Here is a 26,846-nt window from a genome sequence, read left to right as displayed (position 1 = left end):
AAGAGCATGAAAATGCTTTATGGCATTTAAAGCAGCCAACATTTGTTTTGAAAGACCAGTGGCATCGAATTGGTTTTTATGCTCCTATAACTGTGCACAGTCTACAACACTGGTGGGAACAGGCCAGCAAGATCCAAATTCAGTTTCAGCCAAGCTTTTGATAGCACTTTCTCTGGCATTTTCATTGAGACAAACTAGGAGAGAGTGGAGACAAAGGAAGCCCTAAATCCTCCCATATATCCATATCATATTAGGTAATTTTCAAAAATGGGAGTTAGCATATTAAATAAGAGTGATAAACATTAGTTGAGCACCTACTAGATGAGTACTTTTCATATATTCCCGTTTTATGCCCATAACTACCCTGGGTTAAGGTTAAGGAAAGGTTAAGTATTATCTATATTTAACATGTAAGAAACCTGATAATCAGTGATGTTAAGTATACTACCAAGGTTGCCCAACCAGAGAATGATATAATTGGAGGTTGAAGTCACACGTGACTTCCAAACGTGTTCCTTTGCAACACAATAGCAGTAAGATAAGAGATAGCAAAGGAAAAGATGTGCAATTTTGCCATTGTGATGTGCTGGTTAGCATGAATATACTGCCCAAACTTTAAATGAAAAAATGCAAATTTAAATAGCACTACTTTTGCTCAGCATCGCATTCTGAAAATACACATGACAAGCAGGCTTCTCATCACATACAACATTAGAAATCAAATTTTGAACTGAATTTCTATTTCAAAGATGGCAACTGGTAATACATATCTGTCTAGATAGTGGAGAGTAGCAGGACACCAGCTATAAAAACTATTCCTATCTTGTTTAAACATAGGCCTAACATAAGAACTTTGTTATGCACACATTAAACATTTCGTTTTGACATTAAGCAGAAGTTCATCGAAAATAAATTTTTAAAAATATTTAGCAAAGCTGACTAAAAGCTTGTTTGCAATCATTTAGAGTAGGCTTTCTTGTGCCAATGTCATAATAGATCTCATTCTAGCATAAGGACTTCTGAATTGCAAATTTGCAGAAATAAATCTTAGCTCTAATTTACAGTTGTGTTGAACTGAATGAATGCAATCACTTTTCAGCAAGTGAAAAAGCACTTTCGGCTGCTGCTGAAAAAATACAAGGTAATTCTGGGCTACATCAAAATCACCATTGTTACCAACTTTCTAGAGCTATCAGCTTGTCAAGGGGCACGGATATAAGAGAGAATTTAAGACTACTTTATCATGAATGTTCAGGGTAGAGACTAAATTTACTAACATGACTGGAAACCATCTTAAAATGTGGATTCTCAGCATTTAGTTTTCTACTGTAGAACAAACAATTAAAGCACAGTATTGAACTGTGTCCATGTAGTATCCTGAACAATTAAATACTTGACACTGTAAGTGGTTTATGAAAATATCCTTTAAAAATTTTAAATATTTATTCTTAATTGAGATAAAATTGACACATAACATTATATTAGTTTTAGGCGTAAAAATACTCTTGTTTAATGTTTAGAGATCATTTTAGGCTACCATGCCATGATCAACATATTAAATTATTTCAGTCTGATTTTAGTTCATAAATTTAAATGACTCATAGTTCAATAAATAGTCCTTGTGGACTTCCACGACTCTGTAGACAAAGATAAGATATTCAACTACCCAAGTTTCCCACCCTCCCCCCCTTTTTTTTGATCACAAATAAATGTCATTAACAACTGGAAGGATTTCTAAAGACTTCTTCCCTGGAGATGAAAGTATGTTCCTCACAACTGGGGGATCATAAGGGATAATTATGAAGTCTTATGCTTAGGTTAGATAAATCAACTGCATTGGTTAACAGTAAGATAAAAGCTGTTTAAAGATATCTAGGGATCGCCATTTCCATAATATGTTGGAAGAGATGTTCAGAGAATCCTCTCTCAACTGACAATTTTAAGTTAAACACACACACAAGCTAAGAAAGCAGGAATCCACTGCACTGAGCCATCACTGGAGATGATATCTGTTCTGGAATATGAACTACTCTGTGGTATCTTGGAGTCTTGCCTTTCGGGGTCATAATTGGGAATCAGAAAACAAACCTGTCAAAGAGCCCAGGCTTGCATGGTTTGGGGTCCCGATTTCACATTATATTTTTGGACTACCAAACCCCAAATTAATTATTTAGCTTCATAACTCTTCATTTCTCTTCACAGAAAGGGGGCCCTAGTAGTATCCCCACAAGTTTAGACAGTCACCTGTTTGTTTTTATTAAAATCTGCTTTTTAAAGTTATATTATCACCCTGATATTCACAAGCTGGAGGGCACTGAGCTGATTACTGTGATTTCCTCATAAGAAACTCAGAACAGTTATGCCAGAGACATATGTGTTCCATGTAGATTATTGAAGAGCAAATGGAGCAAAGTATTAGAAAGAAATGATATGTAGGTTATATCAAATTGTATAACCTTAATTCTTACAAGTTCATTTCCTTAGTGCTATATTAGGAGTGAGTTACTCTATGTTGTGAACATGCATGTTTACAGCCATCTCTAAATCATATTTGTGAATCATGTTATTGCAACCAAAATAAATTTAAGGATTATTGTTACTAAAGTATATGCTAACCGTTAATGCCTAATCATCTTCACTAAATATTGGCCTTGTACAAAAAAATCAAGTTTCTACCTGAGACAAATGGAAATTTAGTTGCATATTTCACTACTACAAATAAGCCACAGGCCATTACTACATTTCTATATTTTGTTACATACTAATCCTGTAATAATGGACAGTAATATTAGCTTTTTGCATTCTAATGACCAGAGAGGTCATTTTCTGGTTGTTAAGGAGAGAATTAGGCCATTACGTTTTAATGCATTTAGTCATTAACACATTTCTGCCTTTACACACGGTGTTTTTGTTTGCTTGGTTTTGTGTGTCTGTTTCCCTTCAAGGTTCTATGCTTTCATATCTAGGTTGACTCATTCAATATTTTTCCATTTTTCTGAAATTTATTGACACAAAAAAGATAATCTTCAAATCAAGATAGAACTGGGCTTTCCCTCCCTAACTAGTAAATCTATCCTGCTGATCTCTTCTCTCTCGCAGTTAATGGTATCACCTTCCTTAGAGTTGCTTACTATCAGAAGTACACTTGACTCACCTGTCTCCCTTCTCTCTCCTTATTCAATCTTCATCAAATGCAGCTGTGGTAGACATTATGCTACATCAACCATTTTCCTTTTCAGGAATGAAGGACTTATTTCTGTTGCAACTAGGAATAATGCTGGAAAATGACTATTTGGTCAAGCCCTCTTTAGGCATCGCGCCTTGAGTGAAAAAAAAAAAAAAGCCTCACCCAAGGTCAAACCTCCTTCCACATGTACTCCACTTTCAATGACTGATCAGCACAGCAGCATAAAGGCCCAGTCCCCTTCTCCTAACTTGGGACAAGTCCAGAGGACCATCCCAGCTTCAGAGGCCCCAGTAAGTTGACTAAAAGCCTTCACTCCGCCTGTCCGGAAACTCAACTTTTCCCTCTGGTCACTATGTTTTCTTACCTTTTCCTTTCACAAGTGTTGATCACAACACATTCCCTAATAAATGTCCTATAAACTAATCTCCCATCTCAGAGTCTGATTCCCTGGAAACCCAAGCTGCTACAGCATCATTTTCCATTGTTACTTTTCTTGAAACTTCACTTCTGTTTTTTTTAACCCACTATCACTGGCCTAGTTTGGTCTGCCCTTAATGTTCATTTAAATGGTCAACCTTAACTTTTTGTTCCATGGCCAAAGAGGCTTTCAAATTTAAACCTCCACATAGGCACGCTTGAAACATGATTGTAGTTCACTGCAGGCTCCTGTGATAATTCCAGTTCTATCCATTTCTCAAAATTTCTACCTACCAATCAATATGCCATGACACCTACTTTAGTATATGCCACATATGACTCAGTGCCCCATGAAAATCCCCTCTGCAGACAGTTCGCATTCACACCAGTGGTTTCCTATGACTCTTTTCCAGTAGGAATTCACTGCCATGGGAATCTGCCCTAAGAACAAACTTTAATCATTGAGGGAAAGGAGGTAGAGGATGTTTACCCCAATTTCCTTACCCTTCAGCCTGACAATTCTCTCACAAAGTTCCCAGTGAGGTTCCCCAGGTCTCAGCAGTAATCTGATATCTAGCTCATTTTCTGACTTTTTCCTTTCAGCATCTTACTTCCCCATTCGGTCAGCATGCTTCCTGTGATCACCTCTCAAAAAAACTACTTGCAATTAAACTCTTTTCTCAGGGTCTGCTTTTGGGAGAAGAGGCACAAACTAATATTGAGAACTAATCAACCAGAATATTGCTAAAGGCCCCTAAATGATCTCTCAGATCTATCCACCCTCTCTTGTACCTCCTATCCATTTTATATGTTACCTCCAGACTTTTCTTTCTAAAACTCAGTTGACTCATGCCGCTCAGAAATCTTCAATGGCTCCAACTGCAATAAGAAGTAAAACACAACTCTGTCCAACAAAGTCTGCCTGTTTTTCTAACTGTATGTCACTCTGCATTGGCTACCACAAACACACACTCCAGACACACCCCTCTGTTCATTATTTACAGAAAGTAACTTCTCTGTGTTTTCAATAAGGTTGTTTCCTCTGCTAGAATGCCCTCCCCACCATATCGGCTGATAAATCCCAGTTCATCCTTTAAGGTCCAGATCAAACCCATTACCCCCTAAGATGCCCTCTTGGACTCCCAGTGTTAGGGTTAACGTTTCCCAATATCATGCTCTGCAGTGCCATGTTTAAACTCGTGGTATATCAGTGTGTACCTTGTACTGAGATGACTTATGGATATCTATTTCTACCACCAGATATGAATTCCTAGGAGGCAGGAGCCATATGACATCTATCTTTGTATCCAGTGGTAATATTTGAAATAATTAACAAACCTATATTCCAGCTCTGACCAGTCAGGAAGGACACTGGATCCAAGTCCTGAGGCATGTGTTAACCCTTTATTTGTTGCTGAATTGTTGGGTAGTCGGGGGGGGGGGGGGGCGGCCAAAGGGAGGGGCTGTGGTGGCTAGAGATCAAAAGTTACACCTAAGTGGAGCTCAAACAATTGAGTATTTGCCAACATATGAGGAAAAGCATCCGTGAAAATATTTTAACAGAGCGTGGTTAAAGATCAGCTTTGTTTATAACTACTATACTTATCAAGACTTTCCAAATTATAGGCCTTTTATAAATAATTGTTTATATAATTAAGGACAGAACTGAAAATGTGTACAAAGTTTTTTTCTTTTTAAGATGGATGATATACACATGTACATTGACATACTTCTTTAACCAGCACAAATAGGAACGTTCTCATATATGTATGAAAATTTTAGTCTAGTTTTCTTTATATTACAACAGATTAACAACTGTTCAGAAGCAATTACATTTACACTGCTTAAAATATTGTAGCAGCCTTCCAACAGTAATATCAATAAAAATGGAGTTTGCCTTCTTTACAGGCTCAGCTTGTCCAAATCATAATGGCAACATTGATTCAAATTTAAGGGACCGCCCTGGGAAGAACAATCATGAACATGTCTTGCAAATATTTTTCAAAATTATGAAGCCTGCAAAAGCTCTTGTGTAGCCAGCAATATTTACCAATTCATCCTCACCTAACGATGTACCCTGAGTTGCCTTTAAGTTCCCCAAATTTCTTCTAAAGTCCTTCAAATCAGCATGCTAAGAGTCCTTATCTGATCAGTGAAAATACGTTTTGAAGTTTTATGGTCTCAGAAATGCTGCCAAAATCAACAAAAATGACTATACAAAGGAAAGATATATTCAATCTGATTATTTAATTCTTCTTAGCTCCATTTCTATAACTTTAAGAGTCTGATTCATGGAACAGCAGCTCCGTTTTGCTTAAAGGAGTCATAAACACTCCTAATTCAACAATGTTCTACCGTTTGCAGTTCCTCTTATGTTCCTTCTCACACATAGCAGACCTCACTGCCTTTTATAGAACAGGAAACTCAGATTTATTACTTACATAAAAAATAATAATGGCGGGCTTCCCTGCTGGCGCAGTGGTTGGGAATCCGCCTGCCAATGCAGGGGACACGGGTTCGTGCCCCGGTCCGGGAAGATCCCACATGCCGCGGAGCAGCTGGGCCCGTGAGCCACAATTACTGAGCCTGCGCGTCTGGAGCCTGTGCTCCGCAACAGGAGAGGCCGCGACAGTGAGAGGCCCACGCACCGCGATGAAGAGTGGCCCCCGCTCGCCGCAACTGGAGAAAGCCCTCGCACAGAAACGAAGACCCAACACAGCCAAAAATAAATAAATTTATTAAAAAAAAAATAATAATAATAATAATGGCAATTCTGAATCACTTGCTACCCTTTACAAAAGACTAGTTAAAATTCTAAAACTAAGGAACATTAGGAGTGTCATTTGATGATTAAAACGAAAACTGAAATTTACATTTCGATCCTGTGAATTACATTAAAAATGGCAAAAAATATGCTACTTTATTGAATTGCCTGGAATAGGCTCACTCTAGTTCAAAATCTGCCTATCACATGGAGAATTATTAATGGGCTTTGTAAAGCCAAATGTCTGAAAAGTGACGGGAAGATGTCACAAGATGCTAACAGCTATGACTATGGTGACATTTGAGTTCAAGCCAACTAGAAGTAGAGAGTGGGGATGGGCGGGTTGGCTCTTCACCCATAGCATATTCTATTGCAGTGGTAGTAACTGGATCACTGTGGTTGCCATTCCGAAATTTCCCTTCTGCTTGTTAACAGCGCTGGCATTCAGCCTACTCTCTATGTACTTTCTTATTTGGAGCAGCTCTCTACACCTCCTATGCTAGGTACAGACCTTTTCCTAAAACATTCTTTGTTGAGGCAAGCAAGGATGAGGGGCTAGTACTCCCAGGAAGTACAAGATTGCTACTGGCTGTATGCTTTCTACATTTTTAAATTGTATCCATTTACCAACATTTTAATAATTTCCTCAGCAGGATCTAACCACCATGGGACACAGAATTCTCTCCCGAATAGAACAATTATTCCTTTGATGAATTACAGTCCCTCAGTTCTTCCCTGTTAAGTCTTCTACACCTCTCACCTCCTCTCTCATCAAAAGCTTTGTAGGAATACCCCTCACTCCCATTCCCAAGCAAGCAATTCTTTTCAGGGACCATCAGGCAATTTGTATCAACGAATGCTTTACTAGAGAGAAACAAAGAAAACTTCACATATACCAAAGCCTTTAACCTATTTTTCATGTTCAATTAAGTATATGTAGTACATGTTTTTATAATACCTAGTCTTATAAAGAGATATTCTCATAGGACGCTGTCTGGCTCATAAATTGATATAACTATTTGAAAGTGTTTACCACAATTTTAAATGTAAATGCCTTAACTAAATATTTCTACTTCCAGGAATTTGCCCCACAAATAAATTTTAAAAAATGAACAAGAGAGTATAGCACTATAGACATAAAATGTATGCCCCAAAGCTCTGATTATTTAAAAAGGTAATGACTGAAATGGAAAACTAAATTTCCCTCTGGGTTATTTATTAGAAACGGGAAATTTAAGTTACTTTTTAATTTCTTCTCAACACGCATCTTTCCCAGTATGGTAGTTAATAATATTTCATTAACGATTTTGTTACCTTTGAATACACCACGTTTCCAAGGGCATACGTGTAGAATATAGGGAATTGCGTTATCAGGGTCTATGGTGATGTCTGGGTTTCCCCACACCATTGGAAGATCTGAGGACACCTAGCAAAGAGAATTCAAAAACAGGAATTATATAATGTCAACATTTTCATGAGATTAGTATAATAAGCTAAAGCATAGGAAAAGCTGAAATTTAACTTAAATACTTCCATTAAAACTGTTCACTTTTAAATGAAAAGCAAATCAGAAAAATGATACATACAGTAGAAGAAAAATTTGAGACATATGAAAAAATAGAACAAAAGAACAATGTTTATTTTCTGTTGCTACTTGTAGCAAGATCACTGATGCTTAGACAATCAGACTAGCTTTTAGAGGCCATGCAGAATTTTCTTTATGCAATCTGATGTACAGAAGATAAACCATTTCAATGAATTTCTACATCAATATTACTACAGCATATAAATAATATTTAAGCAGCATTTGACCACAACTCTTGTTGGCTAGATTCAACTTTCACCTTAGTGAGTACTTTCATCTTGCCGCCCCTCCTCTCCCCCACCACTGCACAGGCAAACACTAATCTACTTTGTCCCTCTATAGATGTGCCTATCTTGAACAATCAATAAAAAAGAAATCATACAGTATGTGGTCTTTCGTGACTAGCTTTTTTTCACTTAGCATAATGTCTTCAAGGTTCATCTATGTTGTGGTGTTTATCAGTACATCATTTCTTTTTATTGACGAATGGCATTAAATTGTATAACAACCACATTTTGTGTATCCATTCATAAGTTAATGGAAATTTGGGGTGTTTCCATTTTTGTCTATTATGAATAATGCAGCTATGAAAACATGTACAAGTTTTTGAGTAGACACAGATTTTCTTTTCTTATGGACATACATCTTGGTATGGAATTGCTGGGACATATGATAACCAGATGTTTAAGCTTTTAAATTACTGCTTTCCAAAACTCTTTTCCAAAATGGCTGCGCCATTTTTCTTTCCCACCAGCAATGAATGATGGTTCCTGTTTCTCTACAGCTTTTCTCAACGTTTTTGTCTGTCATTTCTAAGATAGCCATTCTAATGAGTGTGAAGTGGTATCTCACTGTGATTTTGATTTGCATTTCCCTAAGGATTAATAATGTTGAGTATCTTTTCATGTGCTTATTGTTCATTTGTATATCCTTTTGGGGGACTCTGTTCAAACTCTTCACACATTTAAAAAACTGTGTTACTTGTCATTTTATTATTAAATTGTAAGAGATGTTTATATATTCTAGAAACAAGGCCCTTATCAGATATTGGGCATGTGGATATTTTCTCTCATTCTGTGGGCTGTTTTTTCACTTTCTTCAAGGTGTCATTTGAAGCACAAACATTTCAACTTTGAATTTATTTATTGTTTTGTCACACCAATGTCATACCTAAAAAAATCATTGCCGAACCCAAGGTCATGAAGATTTTACTTGTATGTTTTCTTCTATGATTTTTATAGTTTTAGCTACTAACTTTTAGTCTATGATCCTTTTTGAGTTTACTTTTGCACATGGTATGAGTTAAAGGGTCCAAATTCATTTTTTTGTATGTGACTATAAAGTTGTCTCAGCATGATTTTTAAAAAAGACTATTCTGTCTCACTGAATTCTCTTAGTAACCTTATCAAAAATCAATTAACCATTATTATAAAGGTTTGTTTCTGCACATTCTATTCTATTCCATTCACCTACATGTCTACCTTATGCCAGTACATTATCTTTAATATTATAGCTTTGTATTTAAGGGTTTCTAGTAAGTTTTAAAATGAGAAAGTGTGAGTCATCTACTTTCTTTCTTATTGCACAGGATTGCTTTGGCTCTTCTGTGTCCCTTGCATTTCTATAAGAATTTCAGGATTACCTTGTAAGATTCTGCAAAAAAGTCAGTTAGGATTTTGATATTGTGTTCGATTTGTATATCAATTTTTTTAATATTGCCATCAAAACAATATTAAGTCTTCTGACCCATGAGCATGTGATGTCTTTCTATTTATTTAGAATTTCTTTAATTTCCTTCAATGTTTTGTAGTTTTCAGTGTATAAATCTTGACCTACTTTTGTCAAACGTGTTCCTAAGCATTTTATTCTTTTTGATACTATTATAAATGATTATTAATTTCATTTTGTATCACTCATCACTAGTGTATAGAAATGATTAATTTTTGTATATTGATCTCATATCCAGCAAATCTTCTGAACTCTTTATTAGTTTTGATAGTATATTTAGTGGATTCTGTATAATTTTCTATTTATAAGATCATGATATCTGTAAATACAGATTGTATGATTTCTCCCTTTTCATTGTGCATGCCTTTATTTCTTGTTCTTAACTAACTGCACTAGCTAGTACCCTCTAGTACAATGTTGAATAGAAGTGGCAAGAGTGGAAAATCCTTGTCTTGCTCCTGACTACGGGGAAAGTTATTCAATGTTTTACCATCAAGTATGATGTTAGTTGTGGGATTTTCATGGATGCCTTTTAGCATGTTTCAAGTACACACGGAATATTTTCCAGGGTAGACCATGTCTTAGGACATAAAAGAAGCCTCAATAAATTTAAAAGGGCTGGAATCATACACAGTATGTTTCTGACAACAACAGAATTAAATTAGAAATCAAAAATGGAAAGAAATTTGGGAAATCCTTAAATAGGTGGAATTTAAAATAACATAGTCCTAAATAACCAATAAGTCAAAGAAGAAATCCCAAGGGAAATTAGAAAATATTTAGAGACCATATAGTGAATGTTTCCCTTTTTTATTGTACTTTTCAACTGTAGAATTTATCTTTTCATAATTTCTATATATTAATACTTACTGATACTATCTCTTTATTGAAACTTTTCATTAATTCTTCAGATACCATTTCTTTTAGTTCATTGAACATATTTAGAAAGGTTTTATTATAAAGTCTCTGTCCAGTAATCCTACATGTGGGCCCCTTCAGAGACAACTTCTAGTGACTGCTTATTTTCTTGTATATGGGCCATACTCTCCTGTTTCTTTGTTTCATTTTTCTTTGTCTCATAATTTTTGTTGTTGAAAAATATACATTTTATATAAGGTAATGTAGCCATTTTTGAAATCAGATCACTACCTCCCCATAGTTTATGTTGTTCTTGTTTTTGTTGCTTTGTTCTTTGCTGATTTAGTGATTTTTCTGGATGAACTCTGTAAATTCTGCATTCACTGTAGTGTTTGTCCACTAAATAGCTTAGTGGTCAGTAATACAGGCATACTAGCATTATTGTGCTTTGCTTTATTGCATTTTTTTTTTTTTTAACAAATTGAAGGTTTGTGGCAACTCTGCATCGTGCAAGTCTATAAGTGCCATTTTTCCAATAGCATTTGTTCACTTTGTCACACTGATAATTTTTGGAATATTTCAAACTTTTTCATTATTTTTATATTTATTATGGTGATCAGTGATCTTTGATGTTATTATTGTAATTGTTTTGGCATTCTTTAGCAATAAAGTATTTTTTAATGAAGGTATGTACATTGTTCTTTTTAGACATAATGCTATTGTGTACTTAAACTACAGTATAGTGTAAACGTAAACATAACTTTTATATGCACTGGGAAACAAAAATTCGTGTGACTTGCTTTACTGTGATATTTGCTTTATTGTGGTGGTGGTCTGGAATCCAAACCAAATATCTCCAAGGTATGCCTGTAGTTTGTCACAGGTTTCTTTACATGTCTGAAACAATAAATCTTTTACCCTTTGTCAAGGAGCACCGCATACATATTGTGGCATACCTTCATCACTCAGGTAGTTTACAACTCTACCTTAGCCTTAACTTCCAGCTCACACAGCACCTCTCCATCAGCCAGAGATGAAAAAACTGGCACCCTCTCTGCCTTCCCTGGGCAAGCGCACCACTCTGCACGTGCACATGGCTGGCTTGTTCCCCAGGGATATGTCAGAGTTTTAAAATCCCCTATGGACATCTTATTCCCCAGATCTTCCTTTCAAGTTTTTGGCCAAATTCTAGTTGGCCACGACTGTTACTGTAGCCTCAGGCAACTGCAATGTCAAACTACTGAATATTTTTGGCAAATGTCCTGAGGATAGGGCCTTTCCATCTGAGCAAGATATGAGACAAGTCAAAAGATGACAACACCTTGCTCGTGGGGTGGGGTGTTGCTAGAGAGCTACGAGAAAGGTCAAGTTGTGACAGTGTACTGGGGATGGGAATTGTGAGGAGAGCCATACTCAGTCTGCCTCTTCCTTTGTTTGCAAGGTTGCAGTTTTCATAGCTACTGTGATTGCAAGATTGCAGAGCTGAGGAGAGGGGGATAGAAATGGGTCAAGTCAAAATGCCACAAATCACCCTGCTCTTACCAGGATTCAGAGTTTTTCTTGAGTAAATACTCCTCAGATTGTTTGAAATCTTTGTTTAATTTCAAGATTTAAAAATTTTCATTTTGACAGTTTTTGTCAGTGTTTTTATTGCTTTTAAGGAGGAACAGATTTATGAAACCCCTTGCTCCACCATTCTGGAAGTCCCAGGTCTCCTGTTTTCTTTATTGCATAACTATTTCCTACTCCTTGGTCACTTTGATAAAATGCCATAGCATTTTACCTGTATCTCAATTATATTCTCTGATTTTTTTATATTCTCTTTCCTGTTAGGGCAGTCTCAACCTTCTATTGCAAACTATTCTTGTAGCAATGAGATTAAATATATGTTAAAAGGCTTTTTTAAAAAAAATACAAAGCATCATAAAAATCAATACTAACAGCAATGAAAAATAGAACAGGGAAAAGACATGAAAAGAATATACTGAGTCTGAGTTGTTAGCAGACTGTCAAAGTGGAGGTGTACAGCAAGCAGACAAAAATGAGGGGCTGAAGCTAATACATCTTGAGTAAAAGTATGAATTTGGCATTTGTACTTAGTTGATAGTTTGAAGCCAAAAAACTGCCAAGTGGGATGTTGTACAGACATAAGAATGCTTTAGAAGGTGGAAACTTGAAAAGAAATGAGAAGGCTAGAGGAATAAAAGGACCAGATAAGTAACAATCCAGAAATGGCATGGAAATGAGGAATATAGAATGATGTAAAATAAAGGGTGAAGAGTGTTAAGAAGGCAGATAGACAGTGCCAAACATTATAGGAGTTTTGAGGCAGGTAACTTGGGAAAAGAACTGATTTTTCTTGACCAAAAGTTATGGGTGATCTTTGTGGCAGAAGTTTCAACAGAGTAGAGGAGATACAAATGGACCACCATGAAAAAAGAAGTGATCATGTAAATATTGCTTTTTCAAGAAGTTTAGCAATCACGTAAAATATAGAGGGTAATAGTTGAAGGGCTATTGTTAGAGACAAGTTTTATCTTATAATGGAAAATCTTTGAGAATATTTATAGATTAAGAAGAATAATCCAACAATGAGGAAGGTATTGAAAGAGAGAGGAAGAGAGAAAGAGAGGGGGGAAAAGAATGAGAATCAGCCTTGAGTGCACAGAGGCCAACTTCACTTTACACATTGAAGAATGAAGATGGAGAATCAGAAGCATTTCAGTAGTCTCAAAGGAAGTGCAAGATGAATCCTGACACTATAAAGCAAAGTTTCTCAGTCTAGCCTTTCTCCTTAGCAGCATCTCAGTTGTTTCTCAATAGAATTTCCATTGAAATATCAGCAATAAACTAAATATTATGAATGAAAAGAAAGGGCAAATTGGTAATGCTCATTAGTACATGCTGATTAAAAATAATGGTGATTTTCAAATTAAGAAAGGTGGTACTTTATTCATAATATCTCTAGGGACAAAAGTTTCTTCAGTCTTAAACATGTTTCTGTTCTTTTATAATTGTTGGTGCTATTTAAATATAGAAATATAGAAGAACTGGAATACATGAACAGTATTATTAATATCTTAATGAAATGACATTTAATTAATTTAATATGTAGTATCTTTAATTACAGAAAGGGTCTCACTGAAAACTTACATTCTAAAGGTAAAATTAACCAGATTCTTCAGTTTTATTTGTGTATTGAAACCACAGAAATATAGACTTTGATTATTATTTCCTGTAAGTATAATTCTGTTATGAATAGAATTCCACTTCTACATTTAATTAGAAAAATATAGTTAATATAGCATAATTATTATTTTTAAAGGCCTACATTTTTTAAAAAATGCATTCATTCTGAAGAATAAAAATTTTGAAACCTACAGACATCACCTCTGCCATAACAACAAAATGAAATAATCAATGTTAAGAAATTAAGCAATTTTTTTCTTTAAACTGTTTTCATCAAACTCATAAGACAGGATTTCTTGCTCACCAGAAAATTCTGGAAGGGGAAAGGGAGTGGTGGAAAAAATGATTTTTTTCTTTATTTATAGCAAGTGCAAGTAGTCATGCTCTTTTCTTTTCTTTCCTTCCTTCTTTCCCTCCTTCCTTCCTTTCTTCCTTCCATTTGAAAAGCCATCCATTATGTTTGTTCATTAAACAAATCTTCCTTGAAAAACTATTATGTGCTTGACACTATGATTTATGCTAAGTACAAAAGTATGGATACGAGGGGCATGCCCCTTTTCTCACAGTTCATAATCTGGTGGAGAAGAATAATCTGGTGGAGAACAGGTAATAGCAATAGGATGTAATGTACATGATGGTGGGAAAAGTTAAAAAAATGCTGTGGAAGCACATGAAAGGCATCTAATCCAGGTTTATGGGGATGTAGAAGGAGTCTTGGAAAAGTGGCATCTAAGCTTTGCCATAAAGAATGAAAAGGAGTTAGACATACACAGAGAAGTGGAAGATAGGGAATTGGATAGAGATTTCCAGGCAGTAGTAAAAGGAAATACTATATACAATGGCCTAAGTGTGGCTGGAGCCAGGAGTGCTAAGAGAGGAAGCTGAGCAGATAGGCTTTTGAAACACGTGAAAGCCACTTCAGGGAGCCTGGACTCAATCCTGAAGGCAAGAGATGACAGTGAAGAGTTTTAGCAGGGGAGTGAGAAGATGAGATTTTCATTCATAATATTCACTCTATTTGCAATCCAGTAAGGAAAGAAGAAGAAAATCAAAGCACATATTTTTCAAGATTACCAAAAAAAGAGGACAAACCCAGAGAATTTCTAAACTTCTGATGTACCCTCTAAAACTAGATTCAGGCATCTATGATGGATAGATATTTGAAGCTTCTTTGAGGATTCTACTGGGCACATAATTTGTAGATAAATATGGGAGTGGGGAGTAGAAAAATTTATTTTCAGATTTGCTTAAACAAATCAAGTGAGGAGGGCCAAGTACAAAACCTCATAAAAAATAAAGATGTAAATAATTATGCATTCCTTCACATTCCCACTATTATTCACACTGGTAAATGATAGCATACACTTTTGAAATTTCATGCCTGCAGATATCACATTACAATTTTAAAAGCTGTTTAAAAGTTTTTTAAAAAATGTCTTTCATTGTCATGTACAATTTCTTCAAGTGAAAATACACATGACTCAAATAAGTAAATTTTAATGTGTTTTATGATTATATACTAATACTTAGATATAAAACTTGTTTGGTGCTAATTCAACTTTATAATCGAAATGGCATTTTAAAAGCTGTTGGACTAATAGAAAGGAGAATTCTAACCATCTCCTTATGTCACAGTGCTTCACCTAGTTAAGTAAAATTAAATGTTTTTAAATATCATATAATTCAATATACTCCTTCTGAAAACACTTTCATACCAAAAAACAAAAACAAAATCTTACCTTAAATGTTAGGATGCTTGTTGTATAATTGGGCACCATTATGGGTTTATTTGTTATCTCCCCCACTTGACAGTCTATGGTGATGTGTTCCAAGGCCAGCGGTCTTTTTCCAATCCCTTTTATGTCAAAGATATGCTCCATACCATCTACTTCATTTTGTAGGGTAAGTTTGCCCTGTGACAAATCAGCCAAATTTCAGCTCTATAGGCGTGACAGTTGGATGCCAACAATCTCTTCTATTTTAGTAATTTTGAATCTGATCAATGAAATGAGCTTTCAAGGAGGTGCTAGTCATTAGCTTTTCCAGTTTATATATAAATACTTCTACTGAACGAATAAAGATGAATTTCCTGTGAAAAGCTCTTCATTTCTTTTCACTTTCTCTAAGTGACAGTTTAATAGGCATTCTCATACATAGCAATTATATGCCTGTTTACATCCTTGTCAAAGAAATATGACTTAAGAAAATATTTTCTGAAGTACAAACTTCCTTACTGAAAACAAACAAAGCAATGATTTTACTTTGCTAAACATATTATGTAAAAATAATCTAGACATAAATATTGACAGCCTATGACATTGTGACTTTCAGAATATTTATCCCTCAAATTACAACATTTATTAAAGTTTCAAGCAGAGTGAACACTAATGATCAAATTCATGGAAAATATAACTTTTCTTTTTTTAAAAATTTTTTAGTTTAATTTTATTTATTTTTTTATACAGCAGGTTCTTATTAGTTACCCATTTCATACATATTAGTGTATACATGTCAATCCCAATCTCCCAATTCACCACACCACCACCCCCCCCAAAATGTAACTTTTCTGCAAGAAAATTTATCATAAATTATATATGTTAACATCACACATTGGTTTATTGACATATTAAAGCTAGGGAAAAAAATCAATGAGTTCATACCATAATCTCACATTCCAAAGTAGGTTTGAATGTGAGAGGATAATTCACAGTTTCACCTGGTCCAACATGTAAAACAGGAGGTCCATAAAACCATTCTCCTTCTATAGTAACTTGACATTTCCATTCATTCTTTGTTTTATTATTCTAAAGCATGAAAATAAAGACAGAAAAATATCAGAGAGATGGAAAAATATCAGTGTAAAAAATTCAAAATTCCTTACAATTATATTACCTTCCTCGATGCTATTATCACCCACTAATAGCCAAGCTACAGTCAATCGCTGTTCTTAGTGCCTATGAGCCCATCTTAATCAAGTGTTAAGATCACAACTGAATCTGGAACAGTGATCTGAGAGACCATGACTCTGCTTGGTTTGATGATAGGTTAAGGAAGTTAGAATTAATTTTTTAAGCAAAGAGATCCAGCAGAAGTGATTAATCAGGTGAGTAATATGATAACATTTATATTCGGGAATAAAACTGTGACATCAATATGGAGAAACAAATGGCCACACATAATGCAATTAGGAATCGGTAAGAGTTCAGATGAAAGGTTTGAAGGACTTTAATTGAGACAGTGGCAGTGAGAATGAAGAAAAGTACGAAAAAAAAAAAGTTTGTGCTGACTATTGGAATATTCTGGGTAAGGGCTTCAAATGCTGGTGTTTCAAAATCAAATCTGGCCTCTGGACGTTCTTCATTTACCACACCTTCAGTGCAATAGACACGCACATCATACCTTGATGTCAACAAGATTTTACAAGGTAGCGTCCAGGACTGAGAGGAACAAATCGTAAAGGAACTGGAACAGATCCATCTGTAACTATCAAAACAATTAAAAAATGGTTTAATCATTTTTGATGGTGTAAATCCTAAGATTCATTTTCAGGTAAAGCAATATTTTATTTTTTTGTATTTAATTGTATTATATAATCCAGAAGAGACTATAGCAAGGTAACACATTACCCCTCAATCTCCTGGGCATTACAAGCAAGTTTATTTTTTATTAATGACAATATATCCTGCATAGGTCAGAGGAAGGTCTGCTCCATAAAGCCACTGAGGGACCCAGGCACACCACTCCTCCTTCGTTTACAGGTCAAGGAAGAGTAACTGAAGGTTTGCTCGAGGGCTTTTTAGTGCTCAGCCCAAAGTTAACACACATCACAGTTAACTGGTCAGACCCAACCACACGGTTCTATCTCAGCTGACAGGGGCTGAGAACTGAGAGATATATGGAATATTTGGCAAGCATTATTATCTGCCACATTTCTATGACATAGAAATGCTCTGTCCCATAGCAATCAAAATAAGTGGCAACTTGACCAGCAGATAGAAATAATTTTTCATAGTTAATAACCAAGGGAAGCCAAAAGAGGCATGTCCAATGAATACTTCTCATATCACCTTGTTATACCATATACCTTAAGTTAATAGCTAATATCACTTCTTATGGTGGGCAGGCTGTCTATGCTGGTCCTTTCCTTCCAAGCAACATTACTTTTTCTCTGAAGGTCACCATTTTCTTATTCTCCAGGAAATGAGAAAATACTTATAAAAATCTCTCAACCCTAAAGTAGGATGCAGTATAATACTGTAATACAAATTTCACGCTAAAGCCAAAGTATTTAAGTTATAGATGAGAAACAAGTGCTAAAAAATGTTTAGAAGCCTAACTCTGTGCAAGGAAATTCTCTGAAACCAAGAAGACAAATCAAGCTTATCAACCAATAGACAAGTATTATGATATTAATTGGCTATAATTTTAATTCACTCACATTTAACACCTCAAATGTTAAAAATGACAAACTTGTTTTCAAATACACTGACGTCTATACGCCAAGACCAGTCATTCTTGCAAGAACATTAACTGTTTTAAATCATTTTTAAAACATATCGAAGATGTGTATGTATGTGTTTAATGTTCTGTGTTACATATTTTAAAAATATATTCATCATATATTATATAGAATATATTACGTGTTGTATATGTCATATATTATGTATAATGTCATAGTTATATGTTAAAAAACACTGACAGTGGATCACACTTGAAATCTATATTACATCTAACCAAAGTCCAAGATTCTCAGCTGGTCTAAGGAGGAAACAAAGGCTGTCAGGATGTTGTAATTTTTATTCCGTCCTATTCAAGTACAAATCTAATTTTAGAATACAATTTTTTTTCTTGTCAAAAAGGACTGCAGGCACATTTTATCATCTGTTGTTCACTGATTACTTTCATTCTGAGAAAAGTATTTGAATTGTGGCAACATCATTAGAACAAAACAGGTGAGATAATTATTTGATTAAAATTTGTTGCTTTATTATCAGAAAGGAAGAAACCACATTTCTCTCTTGCATGAACAGATTGAAATGAAAATACTTAGATTAGGTAATTTAAATAAAATTAAACTGCTTAGAATACGAAATTTAATCAACTTAACAGTAATTTTTTTAACATCTTTATTGGAGTATAATTGCTTTACAACAGTAATTATTATTTTCATCATTGATAAAGAATTTCATGGTAAACAATAATTGAAATGCACAAGCTCAAGTATAAAGCTTCTATCAAAAGCTTTATGTTATACACTATTTCCTTCTCCCTAAAAATATGCACTTCCTATTGATACTGAGTCTGAAAGTGAAAGCCAAGGACATTCTTCAGTGTACATTTTCCAACTCAGGAAATGTTCATGAGCAAAGACCCTAAGAAATAAGCCATGCAAGCCCCTCTCCCTTACAAGTCCAAAAAGAAATTCATCATAACAGTGGAATTCATGGAAATGATGGTTTTGTTGAAGATATATTGATAAAACAATATTTCTTTTTCTTAAACATCTGAAATAATTTAATTAATTCATGCTAGAAAAAAAGGAGTAGGAATATTATATTACCAACATGAAGCTACTTGTGGATTAAGGTATTCATCACACAGTATCCGCATCACCTTAGATATAAAATAGCAGAGGTAGAGACTTTTCATATTTAGAAACTTGTAAATTTTCCTGGCCACACTGTGCCACCTTAACATCATTCTCCTTTAAGGACATGTTTTCTCAAAGTCTTTTCCAATTCTGCTCTGTAGCAGATGTCATCCATGCCCTGCCATGTCCCCTGGCATTTAATCCTCCCTGCAGGCCAGTGGCTTTATGGAAAACAGCTCCTTTCTCCTTGAGGGCTTCCTCTAGTCATAGGAAGGTGCTTAACCCTCGCATGGGTCAGGCCAGAAGTGACAGTTAATGCCTGCAGCTGCAGTCCTCAACAAATAATGTATCAAACTGGTGGAGAAATAACCTAGCTTCTTTATCCTTGGGTTGGAATAACTCTGAGGTGAATTCTACACCAATTCACAGAGATTCCCCAGTGCAACTGAGCCCAAATTGCTCACAGTGGCAACTGCTCATGAACACTCCCTGAACTGGCTTCCTCTCTTTGCTGTCTCTCACTCTCTCACACTTCTACCTACGGTTCCTGAGATCACTTCTCAAACTACTTGCTCTCAAGACCTGGTCTCAGAGTCTGCTGTTGGGGATCCCCAACCTAACACATACCCTTAGACCAAGGAAAGAGAGCTTGCTGTCCTGGGCCTCATGCTTTCTAGAGCCTTACTCTGAATCTCCTGTCATTGTCTCTCTGCATATGCAAGGAGGACATGGGCCCACTGGGACAGGCCTATGTTGAGCCCAGATCCATCCTTGTTCCAAGTTCATGGGATGTCACAATTCACAATCCAAAGTGCTTTGATCCCATTTCCAGTGCCTGCACAGAACTCTTCCCTATGTCAGTCCTCCCGTTGGAAGACTCTTAGAATTGAAGAATTCTAAGTTAGAATAGCCACGTCTAACTAAGAGGTGGCTATTAAGGGGAAGATGTCAACCAAGATTAATTATGTGGGCTGAGGTACCTACAAATTTGTACACAAGCCCTCTTACAATACGTGTTAGATGTGAAGGAAAAAAGAGAATGGGGTGGGCACATGCCCAGGGCCCAGCTATCCTGTGTTTTCATGTTCTAGTGCAAAACTCTGAGGAGGCCAAGAATTCTAAATTCAAATTTGGTCTTCTAGGTTGGTATAAAGCTTTATTTCTCAAGGTGGAATAATAGACTATATTCTATTTAAAACTTTGTTAGTTTGATTTACCACTTTTAAAATTTAGATATATGGTATATGGGCTTCCCTTTGTACTTTTGACCTGGGCATTACAAATGTCAGGGACAATCTGGACCTGTCTCTTCCATCCTTACTCTACTAGATGTAGCTCACCTGGGGCCTTTTCTTTACAGGTGATCCTAGTAACTATGGGAGTTGCTAGGGTTCTGTAATGAAAGATAACCAAAGATACGTAAATTTACCAGATTATAGTTACTAAAGAAAATAAAGGAACATAAACAGAGAATCTCGCTAATGAAAAATACTTATTTTTATATAACTTTAGCTACTGGAAGAAGTCAGTGTGATCTACCGTTTTTAAAATAACCCATAAAAATGGGCATCCAGCACATATGATCTAACAATCCCACTCCTGGGTATATATCTGGAGAAAACTCTAATTCGATACATGCACCCCAATGTTCATAGCAGCACTACTTACAATAGCCAAGACATGGAAGCAACCTAACTGTCCATCGACAGATGAATGGATAAAGAAGATGTAGTATATGTACACAATGGAATACTACTCAGCCATAAAAAAGAATGAAATAATGCCATTTGCAGCAACATGGATGGACCTAGAGATTATCATACTTAGTGAAGTAAGTCAGAGAAAGACAAATATCATATGATATCACTTATATGTGGAATCTAAAAAAAATGATACAAGTGAACTTATTTACAAAACATAAACAGACTCACAGACATAGAAAACAAACTTCTGGTTACCAAAAGGGAAATGTGGGGGAGGGATAAATTAGGAGTTTGGGATTAGCAGATACCAACTACTATACATAAAATAGATAAGCAACAAGGTCCTACTGTATAGCACAGGGAATTATATTCAGTATCTTGTAATAAACTACAATGGAAAAGAATATGAAAACGAATATATATATATATAAAAATATATATATATAACTAATCACTTTGCTGTACACCTGAAACTAACACAACACTGTAAATCAACTATACTTCAATATAAAAAAAAATTCAGTGACAGAAAAAGCTTGCATTGAGGGGTGTCCATGGGTCACAGGGTTTCCAGGCATTCTCTCTATATAGAACATGCCCTTATATTTCATGATTTTTTCCTGAAGCATGTGTTGACTTTGTCAGGATGCCCTAAATGTCCTATATTCAGTCTTTTCCAACAAATTGAAAAATTTTGCTGTTAAAAAAAATGTGCAATTTCAGATCCTAGAATAGGTCATGGTTGGGACAATAAATCAATACCGCTGTTTTGGTCAGCTAAAACAGCATAACAAACTCTCCAAAACTTAGTAGTTTTAAAAAAAAACCCACCGTTTATTTGTTCATGATTCTGTGACCTAACCTCATTTGGGAAAGTTTACCTGCTTCATGTGGTATTGGTTGGGCTCACTCATGCATTAGGACCTCAACTGGGAATTCTGTCCATGAGCTCTCTAATCTTCTATGAGATGAGCCCAATATTTTTCATACAGTACAGAAAAATTACCAGTAGCAAAAGAATGAGAGCCCTGTGCACAAATGGTTATCATATATCTGCTTCTTTCGAATTCCTTAACAATCCATTGGCCAAAGCAAGTCACATGGCCAAGACCAGGGGGCTGAGACCACAAATAACATGTGTACAGGCAGATAGGATCCACCTGGGCTTTTACTGAAACAATCTACCATGTCTTAACTCCAAAGCAAGATACATGCATTAAACTGGTGAGGTGAAAGATGCAATCAACTAACAGTTAAAAGTTCTGTTTTCTAGTTTTAGTTCCTCTTCTACATTGTGTGATCTTGGGCAAACAACTTAGAGGTCTTTTTCAGAATTCAAGTTCTTAATCTGTTTAAATTAAGGAGTGAGATTTGATCAGTAGCTTTCAAACATTTTATTTTTTGGCTTGGTGGGGCAGGGCAGGGTGGGGAATGTATCCGAACAATACCTAAGACAGAATCTCAGTATATAAAACAAATTAACCTAGAGTCAATCTGGTTGAAGTAAGACACTAGAAGCTCCTATTCACTTCCACAGCCTCCCTACAGACAAACCAAAGCACTTCAGAAGAATGTTACAGCTCTAAAGAATATAATTTGATTAACTGATCTCTTAGGTTTCTTTCTGCTTTAACATTCCATGATTATATGAAAGTACATCAGAAAAGTGGAAGAGACTAAGTAATACAGTAAATTAGTCATTATCTTCTATAATTAATTATATAAGGATATTACTAGAAAACAATAGTCAGAGATCCTTAATTCAGAAAATGAGGTATCGAGAGAATGAATAAATTTATGATATGAATTCATTTATAAAATGAACTTATAATAAACAGATACTTATTTGTTATAAATTAATGTATGGGTAATTATACTTTCAAATAATGTTTTGGCCTATTTGCTAATCCCACTTCCATCTACTACTGGAAAGATTTAGTGTAGATTTTTTTCCTATTACACAAGTAAAGGACCAAATCACTTGCTAGTTGGAATATTACCCATTTTAGTTACTTTATTATGTTCTTTTCGGCACATGAGCATCTACCTCATGAATACTCTGGCAAAGTAAGTGATAGATTCATTGTGTGCTAACAATTTCTCATTATTGAGTTTACTCATTTAATATCAAAATCATGAAGTGTGCCAAAAGACTTCATATAAAAAAGAAAAAAGTTCAGCAATTGCAATTTAAAAGTGTGCTTGATTTATTTTCTAAAATGTTTTCATTAGCATCATCCACTCAGGTAAAACCATTTTCTGAAATGGTTCACTGCTTAAGCTGTCAAATTTAGTATACTATTCAATAAAATAACAATAATTTAAAATGATAGAAACCCATACTAATTACTGACAAATTTAATTTTTGAAATACTGGTTAAAATGGGTCTTATCACTTCAAAAGAAGCTGGCTGAATTACTTTTGCTTTTCTATCACCAGGAAGATCTAAAATAATATTTAAGGGTGAAAGGAAAGAGAGAGATAGGAAGAGAGAGGGAAAGGGGAAAAGGAAAAAAAAGAAGAAAGGAAGATGGAAGGAGGACAAAAATAAAGGAGAAAGGGAAGTTGGAATTGAGGAAGGAAAAAGAATGTTTGGGGGATGCTAAGAGAATGGCATGTGACCTTTCCTAACCAACTCCAAATGGTTGAGAGCATCAGACTTGTTGCCCCATGAAGTTTCTAAGTATCTGCAAGCAGAAAAGACTGGTATGCAGTTCCCTGTCAGATTTTGCTGAAAGGCAATACCTATACATCCCCCCAGGTGCCCTAAAGCACAGGAAAAAGACCAGAGAGGGATATCAAAGTACTATAATAAGTAAATGGCAAGAACTGCCAATTATTTCCAGCACAGTCAAGCTAGGTTTAATAGGTACAGGAATACCTAATCTTATTAATTGCATTGGTCAAGACTAGTAGGGCCTTACTAATGTTCTGTTGGCTTGATGTATCAATTATTGAGAGATGTGTAATAAATCTCCTGCTCTGTGGATTTGTTCATTTTTCTTCCATATTTGCCAATTTTTGCTTTGTACATTTTGAGATTATGTGATTAGGTGGAAATAAGTTCAAAATTTCTCTCTACATTGGAGTATTCCTTTTTAAATTAACACATTTATTTGCCTTAAAGTCTACTTATTCCTTTTTTTTTTTTTTTTTTGGCAGCACTGCACGGCTTGTGGGATCTTAGTTCCCTGACCAGGGATCGAACCCGGGCCCGGCAGTGAAAGTGCTGAGTCCTAACCACTGGACCACCAGGGGATTCCCTAAAGTCTACTTATTCTATATTTATGCCAGCTATTTTTTGATTAGCTAATACCTGGCATAAGTTTTTGGATATTTTACCAGGTAATTTTGTAAACAGCATAAAGCTGTATTTCACTTTCCATTGTGAAAATATCAAATTTTATATTTATCATGATTAATGATATGTTTAATATCTCATTTTGTGATTATTTTATTAATCACAGCTCTTTAATTCCAAGTTTTTCTTCTGAATTCAATTTCCTTCATCCATAAGTAAATCCTCCTTTGTTCTTTTAGCAACTATCTGTGAGTTTTAAATTGTCCCAATTTCACTGTTGAATTGAAAATAATTTTATTTCAATCTTACTCTTAGTGATAGTTTACTGGCATTTAAAATTCTAGGCTGACAGTTAATTTGCTTCAGTACTACAATACCATTGTCTTCTGGCTTCTATTGTTCCTATTGGTAATTCTGCCTTCAGTATAATTTTTGTTCCTTTGAAACTAATATGTCTTTTTCTCTTGTTGCTTTTCAGAATTTCTCTTGTCCTTGCCATTCAACTGTTTCATGATAAACTATTTAAGTGTGAATTTAGGTGTCACTCTTTTAACTTCTAGCATTTAAAAAACCATTCTGTCTTTTCCTTTTTCATTCGCTTCTATAAATAGGAGAGGGTTATCTTTCCTAAGTGGTCACTTGTACAGGGTCTCACTCGCCTTTCATTCTGCAGCGATCTCTTAGATCTAAATGTGGAGGTAGCTCAATGCATACCCCGGGTCAATTTCCTATATCAAACAAGCATATGTCTATTAGATGTAGGGGGGATATTTTTTATATCCACTGGCAGGTTTCAAATCACCTAAGGGAAAATTTACATCTTAGAAAATTTCATGAACTTCCTGTTACTGGATAAACTCTAATCCCACCAACAACATGTACCAAAAATCACTTGGGCTCTTCCAATCTCTGTCACCACCACCAGATCTACATGCTAGATTCTATACATCCTTATGATAAAATGATGTTCTTCCACATTTTCCTCTTACAGTTACAGTCATTTTAAGTTCAGGGGGTTTGTTTTCTTAAGAGAGGTGCAAACAAACAAGTGTTAATAGAGGATCACCTTGGAGAGTATTTCACCTATATTCATTCATTAGAAAAATATTTTAAAACACCTACTATGTACCAGGAGGTATGCAATTAGGAGGCAGCTTCCTAGTTTTCTGGTATGTTGCAGAAAATAAATTTCTGAGGAAAAGGCAGATCATGGGACTAGACTGTTTTCTTTTTATACCTAAATTATGTTTTAATTGAGCATGAGCCTATGGAGGTTATTAAATGTGTTTTTCAGTCAGGCCACATCCTTTCAGTGACTACTGGGAATTCCTCATAGGATTTATGCAAATGAATGGCTGTTATCTTTACTTTACATTGATATTGAATTTCTGAATTTCTGTATGTCTTCATGGATCATTTAATGGAAAATTAGGAGAGAGCCTATCATGGAATTGTAGCTTGCCGGTATTTAAACTAGGAAGTTGTCTTTTTCATATAACTTTTCTCAGAAGACAAAATTTCCAAAAGAAAAGAACTAAAATAAGATTTCACTTTCTAATTAACCCCTCCATGGGGATGGAAGCAAGAGATTGCAGACAGCAAATTAACTTTGTGTTTTGCATTTTTAATTCTGAATACCATAAACTTTCTCTAATTGTCTTGTATTAAATATAAAATGTTTTGAACAGAGTTGAGTTTTAAATTCTCATAGATTGATTTACTAAGTGTGTAAATTAGTCTGAATGAACTGTTAGGAAGCCAATAAAAAGCACATTCTCTAGGACTTAGACCAGGGGAAAAGGTTATACAATTTTTGATTAAATGACTCCCTAAGCGTACTATTGCACAGCATATATTCACTATTGAACACCTAATAGGAAGAATAAGACACTGCTTAAAATTCACATTTTTTTTACTTGCAGGCTTTATGTCCACAGCTATAAAACAATAAAAGGCAAAGTAAGACATTTATCAAACTGAAAATACCTTATATTAAAACTATAAGGATAAAGAATATACACAGTCATGGATATTACAATTATTTTGACTTGGTTATGCAAATTATTTGACTTAAAGTATATTTTCATTGATAACATAGGACACAATCACATCTCATTACTGCATGGTGCAGAGTAAAAAGAAAGAAGCTGGAGCTGGCAAAAACCCAAGCGTTAGGACAGGACACGTATAGGCAACTCAACAAGCTGTAAACTCTGACTATGGGAGGACAGGTATAGGAAGGTAGCCAGATAAGAAAGTCATTTTAGTCAAACAATAGTTATGACTGGGATTTTCAAAAGTAGGAAGTGAAATTATAATCACGTAAGTGGTCCAGAGAAAAGAGGAACTAGGTCAGGCTGATGTCAGAGGCCAGTCTGCAGTCAAGAAAGACCCAGGATCCCAAGTTCAGGGGCAAGATTCTTGTTTGAGGGGCTTTGGGCTGTCAGAACAAGGGTGGATGGCAGGAAAAGTGTACCAGTACCCAGGGAAGGAGTCTGGAAACAACACACCTGGATTTTAAGA

At 35.3% G+C, this 26,846-nt stretch overlaps 1 protein-coding gene across 1 annotated transcript in view; it reads right to left on the bottom strand.

Annotated features, from left to right (window-relative positions):
* The window catches only part of CFAP47 (cilia and flagella associated protein 47), a 486,133-nt gene that overhangs the window by 162,399 nt on the left and 296,888 nt on the right, over window positions 1–26,846 (bottom strand). Inside the window, 5 exon segments of the mRNA XM_061178124.1 lie at window positions 7,683–7,794; window positions 15,468–15,641; window positions 16,389–16,532; window positions 17,016–17,155; window positions 17,158–17,211. Of these exon segments, the coding sequence (XP_061034107.1) occupies window positions 7,683–7,794; window positions 15,468–15,641; window positions 16,389–16,532; window positions 17,016–17,155; window positions 17,158–17,211 (624 nt within the window).

Source organism: Eubalaena glacialis, chromosome X, assembly GCF_028564815.1.
Source record: "Eubalaena glacialis isolate mEubGla1 chromosome X, mEubGla1.1.hap2.+ XY, whole genome shotgun sequence".
Lineage (NCBI taxonomy): Eukaryota > Metazoa > Chordata > Mammalia > Artiodactyla > Balaenidae > Eubalaena > Eubalaena glacialis.
Note: the sequence above shows the minus strand (reverse complement) of the source record. Positions and strands in the feature narration are given on the sequence as shown.